General features: G+C 49.3%; 1 protein-coding gene across 1 annotated transcript; it reads right to left on the reverse strand.

The window, feature by feature from the left end:
- Positions 1 to 1716: 1716 nt before the first annotated feature.
- Positions 1717 to 4356, reverse strand: LYRM9 (LYR motif containing 9). The gene is made up of 3 exons (XM_065897783.1): positions 4231 to 4356; positions 2493 to 2585; positions 1717 to 1734 (listed from the first exon to the last, which is right to left on the reverse strand). Exons 1-3 carry the CDS (start codon positions 4354 to 4356, stop codon positions 1717 to 1719), a joined length of 237 nt encoding a protein of 78 aa, XP_065753855.1.
- Positions 4357 to 8287: the final 3931 nt, after the last annotated feature.

The raw sequence follows: 8287 nt of genomic DNA on the forward strand, positions 1-8287 counted from the left end.
CAGCCGCCCACCCGTGCCCCCTTCTCTGACAGCGGGTTTCCCACTGCAGCAGATCCCAACTGGAAGAGGGGAGATACCACCACCTTAATTCAAGTTCTGAAATTTTATTTTTACCTAGGATTGGACATTTCAATTAATGAATTAGGACTCTGAAGAACGATCCCTCCCAGGCAGCTTTCTGTTCGCCTATCTCTAATCCTCAGCATCTAGTATGACAGCACACAGTAGGGAACAACATACACCAGAGCTTTCACAAATTGATGTATTTACTTCCTCATCTGCTGATCAGCTGAGTGCACGTGAGGGTATCTCAGTCACTTTAAGTCACATGACTGCAAGGACACAGATGTGCGCTAGCTCATCCTCGGGTTGAGAGTCCTTGGGGGACACTCGCATCCTGGTGTGGCTTCTCTCTGCATCTTCTGGCTGCTCTGCCCACTCCGGCCAGTTACCCCGACATTCCCTGCTGCTCTCCCTCCCTCCTCCCTCCCTCCCTCTCACCCTTCCTTCCCTCTTTCCCAGCTGCTCTCCTTTCCCTCCTAAATCTATAGTGTTTGGTACATTCACAGACCTGGCTTAGCAGTTTTGTGACCTTGAAAAGGGGCTCAACCTCTCTGAGCTCCCTTCTCCCTCGCTCCCCAGGCCGGGTTCTGGGTGAAGCACTTGGTGTACGTTAGGGCTCGTGACTCCTCACCGTGGCCCCCTGTGGTAGGTATGGTCATTACTCCGCTGGACAGGCGGGGAAACAGAAGCTGGAGGAGAGGAGGTAAGTGACCCAAGAGTAACTTGTGTGGAGTTGGGATGTGGCCCAGGTCTGCACTCTCCACCGATTTCAGGCTCACGATAACCTCATGACTGCTGGCTTGCTCCTGCCTGCTTTCCTGCTAAGGTGGAGTAAAGCAGGCAAGGGCCGCTCAAAACAGATCCCAGGTTCACACAGCCTGAGCGCGCCGCCATCTGCTGCAGCTGCTCTGGCGCTCTTTGTTTCGCCACTCTGGCAAGGACCAGGGTTTCTGCCTCTCTGGGTTGGTGTCAGGAAGAGCAGCTGCTGGGCGGACCGCTGGGCACAGTGCAACTGCGGGGGATCAGAGGCCTGGGGTGATAGGCAGGGACGGGACCAGCCCACAAGGAACTAAGACCTGATGTGGAGAGAGCTAGAGAGATGTGTGAGCACTGCGGGAGCAGCAGAGGACGGCTTCCTCACAGGGATGTTTAGTGGCCCCACCGCATACCATGTCCGACGTCAGGCTCTTTGATTTCATCTTATCTAATCCTAATGAAGGAGGAAACTGGACTTGAAGCCAAAACCCTTGAAAAAACGCTGAGTTGAGATTCAAATCCAGATCTGTCTGGTTTTTAAACCCATGCCCTGCCCTCTGTACAGGAAGCTATATGAGGGCACGCCAGCTCTGGGTCTCAAAGAATGATGCCCAGAGTAAATGAATCACTTTCAGTGCAAAGTGAGAAAACACATTCTCCCCAAATCTCACATCATAACCAGCTGGAAAAGCAAACGTAAGGGAGACACTGGAGACACAAACATGGCAAGAAGATCTGTCTGAGCAAGTATCCGCTTCTCCTACCCCTGACTTCCTGCTCCCAGCCAACGAGGCTAGTGGATGTTCCAAAACTGCCGCTGCTGCTTAGGGCCAGGCGAAGCGAGGGCTCTCAATATCAGTGTCTCCAAGGCAGCTGCACTCACTACGTCCTGGAGTCTCAGTTTTCTTTCTTATACTGTAAGACAGAGAGATCATTACGAGCGGGTGAGGGAAGCCAGCGGGGGGAGGGAGGACCCGGGAAGTCGAACCCGGTCAGCAGGCATCAGACAGTCATGTCTCTAGCTGGTTCCAACAGAAAAAGAAGTTGATGGGGTTGGGGACAGAGGATGAGAAAGACACTGGGAACATTGGAATTGAAAATTGTGGTGTGTCCAGTCTTCCCATCAAGCTGAGTCTCGTTCAGAAGAAACAAAAAAATCTCCGGTTATAGAAGACAACATTCAGAAAGCTGGGGTGTGCTCCAGCTCTCAAGGCTGTTCTAATACCAAGTGTAAGGACCAGCAAGCCTGTCTGTATTCCTGACTCCCTTCCTGCCTCTACCAAAACAGACACTCGAATGTTTCCTCAGCAACCCTGCCTCACCCAGCTTTCCTCTCTGAGCCGTCGCAAGGCTGCTGCCAGCTCTGGCACTATTGCTACCAGCAAGACTGTTCTCTTCCTTCTTCCTGTGGCCCCATCTCGGCTTATTCAGTACTGTGAGGCAGAAGTTTGCCTTTAGGGATTAAGGATGCGCACCCCCTTGCAGAAAACGCAACCAGAAGGGCATCTGCCATCACCTTTGGGCTTCTGGGGAGGGGAGCGGCTGGTAAGGGGAGGGGGGGCCTCCACAGCGCTGATCGGTCTCAACTGTGGGGCAGGGGCGACCCCTGGTGGTCACGGAGATTACAGCCCTCAACCCCAACTCGCAGGTGGAAGTCGGAGCCGAGCACTTACCTTGTTCAGGATCCAGTCAGCATCTTCAATGGCTCTTTTAATAATCTGCTGGATCCTCTCAGGGCTGTCTTCATCCGAATGAACTCGGAAACTCTGCAGGTTTAAGCATATGGAAAGATGACTAGGCAAAAATCACAGGACTGGCAGCTTCAGAGCAGCAGTTGTGGGCCAGGCACACTGTGGGCACTATACACTCAGCATCACTCTTACCCCTCCACAGACAGTTATGATGATCACACCCTGAGATGAGGAAACAGGCTCAGAAACTCTACCTTGCCGTTAAGCAATGGCACCAGCATTTGAATCCTGGACTATCCAACTACACAGCCTGTACTCCTACCAGCAGGGCAGCCGTGAAAAGGAAGACTGGCCCCAAGCTAAAAGGTTATCGGGTAGCAGAGGCCTAAGGGAAACTTCCATCTCTCTGCTTCGTTTGCTCTTCCCAGGAAGCTGCTTTCACCAGGCTGAGCTCTCTGCATGGCTTCACCACAGAGAAGAGCAGAGTTTCTCCAGACCCATGCTGGAAAGCCATGCAGGGAAGGGAGGGGCAGTGGAGAGGGTGGCTTTGGAAAATCCAGCCAGGCCCAAAGCAGAGCAATGCAGGGCTGCTGTTTGCTTTGACCAGATGTTCGCCTTTGAAAAGCAACATGAGATTCAGGTTCACTGGTGTGGCTCTCATGGCCCTTCAAAAGAACTGGTTACTTCCTCTGATATGTCACTCTCAACCCCCCACGTCCTCCTACTTATCTTTAGGAGCACCTCAAATGCTCACCTCCAGGAAGTCCTCCCAGACTCCCTCAGACAGCTAACTACTCCTTCTCTATGTTTCCACAACCCTCTGTTACTACCTCTATTTTTTTACTTTCCATACTGTATTTATATAAATTTCAGCTTTTAACTTTTTATTTGGAAATAATTTTTAATCAACAGAAAAGCTGCAAGAATATTACGAAAGAATTCCCTACCAGAATCACCAACTGTTACTATTTTGCCACATTTACTTTATCATTCTCTATATGGGTTTGTATAAAAATTTTTGGAAGCATTTAAAGTTTCAGGTATCATGACCTTAACCCCTGAATACTTTGGGTATGTAAGCAAGGGCATTATCTTACATAACCACAGTAATCAACTTCAGAAAATTGAACACTGATATAATACTGTTATCTAATCTACAGTCCATATTCCAGCTTCATGAATTTCCCCAATAATGTCCTTTACAATCATTGCTTTTTCTGGTCCAGGATCCAATCTGGGATCACTCCTTACACTTAGTTGTCACATCTCTTTAGTCCCCTTTAAACCAGAGCAGTCGTCTGCCTTTGTGTTTCAGGACGTTGACACATTTGATGAGCACAGGCTGGTTATGGGTAGACGGTTGCTCAGTTTGGGTTTACCTGATGTTTTCTCATGATTAAATTCAGGTTGTGCATTATTGGCAGGTATGCCTGTCAAAATGATGTTATGTCTCACACTCTATTTTAATTATCTGTTTAGCTGCCTTATTCAAGCCCTGGCACAGAGCTGCTGTGCTGGGTGCATCCTGTTTCCGGAACAGAAACCAGAGAGAGGAGCTGGGCTGACCAGTACTGCTTTCCGGTGGCTCTTATGGAACTGCCACCCCCAACCCCACCACCGGAAAAACCATCCCTGCCCACTGCCCCTGGCCCCCAACCCTGTGATAGGCCCCCTATTACAGGAAGCCCCCCACCCCAAGCCCAGTGGACCCTACTCCCACCTGCCTGACAGCATGCTTATAATGCTCCTGGATGCCCTTGGTTGGCAGCTGCCGGCAACAGCGCAGCAGGTATCGGTAGAGCTGCAGCGGCCTCTGGACCAGCTCTGCCCCCGGTAGCGGGGCCATCTGCAAGGCCTCTGTCCCTGGAAAACACAGAGCATTACTTCTAGGCATCAAGCCAATACTCAGCCCTGGCCCCCAGCTTCCAGCGCTCTGGGAAGCAGACGTATTTGATACAGTATGGAGCCAGGTCCCCAGGGAACCCAGACCCCAAGCTCAGGCTGGGCATTCGGTCCTGCAGAAGTCTCAGCTCAGAGCAGGCCTGCAAGGACCAAAGGTGAGAGGCACAGCCTCATCCTGTCGTCTTCCTTCTGGAGACCAGCTTCAGGTGGTGGATGAGGAGGTGTCATGCCAGGAGGAATAAGGGAGATGAGCAGGAAGATCCTGCGTCACAGTCACTGAGAAACCAGCTGACTTCAGGCAACAGAGGGAAGAATGCCCAGAGGTCTGAGCCTCGCTACTCGAAGTGTGGTCCTGGACCAGTAGCATCGACATCACCCATGAGCTAATTAGAAACGCAATGTCACCCCAGACCTACTGGACAGAACCTGCAATTTAACAAGATGCTCCAGAGGATCCTGCCTGAACCTCTACTACAGCACCTTGCCTGGTGCCCCTGCCTGAAGCCTGTCACTCCCCCAGTCGCCCCCACAGTGACGCCAGAATGAGTTTGGGAACCAGTTTTTCGGCTCACCCCAGAGTCAGACACAAGGAACTTCTCCCAGACCCTTTCAGCCGGCAAGTAGGTCACCTCTTGTGACATTGCACACACAGCCCCCTCAGCGTGGAGCTCCCTTCCCCGTCTCCTCCATGTGAGGAACTTGTGTTCATCCTTCCAGGGCCAGGTCAGTGTCTCTTCCTCTGGGAAGCCCTTCGTGACTGTCCCTCCCTGGGGAGGTGCAGTGCCACGTTCCTGGAACTGTAACAGCGCTTCCCACACTGCTGGGGATTCATCAGCTGCCAGACCTACTGAGCCTGGCCCGGGCCCCAATGCTTCGTGCCCTGTTTGTTGAACTGGACTGAATGGAATCTGTTATCTCCTCTGCACAGATTTCCCCTCTCCGAGAGAGAGAAGCTCACTGTGTTCCAAATGGAGAAGCTAACAGACCAAGATTAAGTGAGGGGCCTTAGTTTTAAAGTAACATAAAAAGAAGACAATCCCCACCCACTCAAAAAAAAAAAGAACCCGAATACTAAATCTAAATACTAATCTATCTCAAATTAGGAAAGGACACTTGCTAAGGAGCTAGTTTCAGAGGCTCCTTCATTCCATTTCCAGCATATGATCCTCCTGGCAACAATAAATGTCTGTCTCCACAGTTTAAATTTGCCCATTGCTCCTGGTACTATGGCCTTTCACTCTGACACTGGGGTGGGCAGGTGGCCGCCTGCCCCTCCCCAATCCTCCCACCTGGTAACATCCTGGGATGAGCCACTGGGAATCCACCCCTTCAGGTCTCAGCCCACAAGGTCTGGGTGGGGCTCCACTCCAGGCCTGACCAATCAGAGCCTTTTATCCACATGGTCACAAGGACTGGTTCACAGATGGGCACATGACAAACTGGTCCAATCAGAGCAAATCTCAACACCTCTGCAGGAGTGAGTGGAAAGGCTTCATTCTTTCCCTCTAGACTTGATGCTGAGAGGACTTCACCCTCAGGGAAGCCATCTTGCCTCCTCTTGAAACCTGAGATTGAAGCCACACAAAAGACGGCAGAGCTGAGACCCTGATTGAAAGCAAGTCTAAAGAAGTCACCTGAGTCCCAAAACTGTGCACCTGAAGGCAGTCCCAGATTTGCCTAGGGTCCCAACAAACCGCAGGTTTGGGTTTGTTGTTTTGTCACTTGCAACCAAGAGTCCTAACTGATGGACAGATCTAGCCCTCCAGTGAGCTCTGATGGACAGATCTCACCTCCAGTGAGCTCTGATGGTTCCAGCTCTAAGGAAGAGTGCAAACCGGGCAGGGCTCTTCAAGGTTCTCTTGCCACGTATATCAACCTGCCAGTCCGATTAGTCACACTTCAGCACAACAAACAGAGGGGAGCCACATATCATGGGGACAGAGACCTTCAAGGGCTACCACAGAGGACATACCACCGAAGACTAATGGGCAGACTCCACTGGCAGGCTTTCCCAAACTATATAAAGTGCTAATCAAATATTGTAAAATGCTAGTCGTGTAACAGATGGTTACCATCTGCAGTCTTTAAAATTAACACTTGGAAAGAACACAACTTTGTTACACTACTTAAAAACCCAAGCAATACTTAGAAACCAACCCAGCAAGTATGGGCGGGAGATTATTTTCAGCTAAATTATAATACTTAGTCATTCTCAGTAATAACTAGAAGAGAATGCCTGTGTGGGTCCACTCAGACGAGTTAAACTAAAAATGTTTTAATTTAATTTAAAGCATGGGTTTGCTATTAAGGCACAATGAACCTCAAAGCGTCATTGCTAAATCTGTAGTCAAACCCTGTAGCCCTGGGAACCCTTGATTCGCATATCCTGCTCTTTGGATTTGACCTTAGCCTCCCCACCTGAGCTCCCTGCCTCTGTAAAGACACCTCTGTCTACCCAGGCAACCAAACCAAAGCCATCACAGAGACAATCTGCCTTCTCCTCAATCCCCACGTCACTGGTCTCTAAGTCCTATCAAATTCTACCTCTGGACGCCCCTCAAATCTGTCCCCTCCTCTCTACTTCCACTGCACATCCTCGGTTCAGACTCTTATCACAATTCAGGTAGACACCTGCAAGAGTTCCCAGCAATCTATTGTCTGACAATCTATTCTTCACTCAACAGCCAGAGTGAATCTTTCCAAAACATAAATCTCAGCATGTCATGTTCCTGCCTAAAACCCCTGATGTCCATCCCATCCCTATCACTCATGACAACTTTTCCCAAAATATGGGACAAAGATGAAAATATTTTAAGCAGTATATGGAACATCCTTTTATTGTCATGCTTTTATATTTATTTTCATGTGTAATGAGAAAAAAAATTCCATAATCTCATAGGTATTATGGCTTACAACAGTTTAAAAAATGAACGGGCAGAAAGGTGATTTTTAAAAATGTATCAAGCAAGTAAGAATGCAGTTGAAATCTGGATATGCCAAGAATCATGAAAGTAGTATTGAACTTTGGAAAAGCACTGGTCTACAGTATAAAATCCATACTGCTTTCTATGGCCTCCAAGACCCCCTCTTGCTCTGGCCCCTGCCCAACACCCCGCATCACATCACCCAACACTGGCTACTGAGTCCAGGCAAACTGAACTCTGATGGCACACGACAGCCTGTGTCATGTTTGCCTGCTATAGTCTCAGCACCGTGACAGAATGCTTGGCATATAACAGATGTATTAAGGTTCTCCAGAGAGGTAGAACCAATCAGGTACATATACAGAGAGAGAGAGAAAGAAAGAAATTATAAGACATTGGCTCACATGACTATTGAGGCTGGAAAGTTCAAAATCCACAGAGCTGATATATCCCAGTTTGAGTCAGAAGGCCGGAAGCTGCTGCAGAACCAGGAAGAGCCAGTGTCCCAGCACGAAGGCTGCGTCAGGCAGGAGAATTCTCTCTCAGTAGGGAAAGGTCTATTCAGGCTTTCCAGTGCTTAGATGAATGAGGTCCACGCACGTGAGGGAGGGCAATTTACTTTATTCAGTCCCCTGATTTAAATGTTAATCTTACCCAAAAACACCTTCACAGACACACCCAGAATAATGTTGGGCCAAATATCTGGGCACCCCATGACCCAGTCAAGCTGACCCATAAACTTAACCATCACACATGGCTTTCCATCACCTAGTGAATAAAGTCTTAAGCTCTTTAGGCTGATGCCAATTCCGAAAGCATCCTTATCTGCCCAGATTCATCCCTCCTCACTCTTCTACCTGCCAGGCACATTGACAAAAACCACCTATAGTTCTTTGAATGATAGTAACCATCATCATCGTCGTCGTCATCGTTTACAGTTATTATTACAAC

The sequence above is a fragment of the Phocoena phocoena genome, chromosome 19, assembly GCF_963924675.1.
Source record: "Phocoena phocoena chromosome 19, mPhoPho1.1, whole genome shotgun sequence".
Taxonomy (NCBI): Eukaryota; Metazoa; Chordata; class Mammalia; order Artiodactyla; family Phocoenidae; genus Phocoena; species Phocoena phocoena.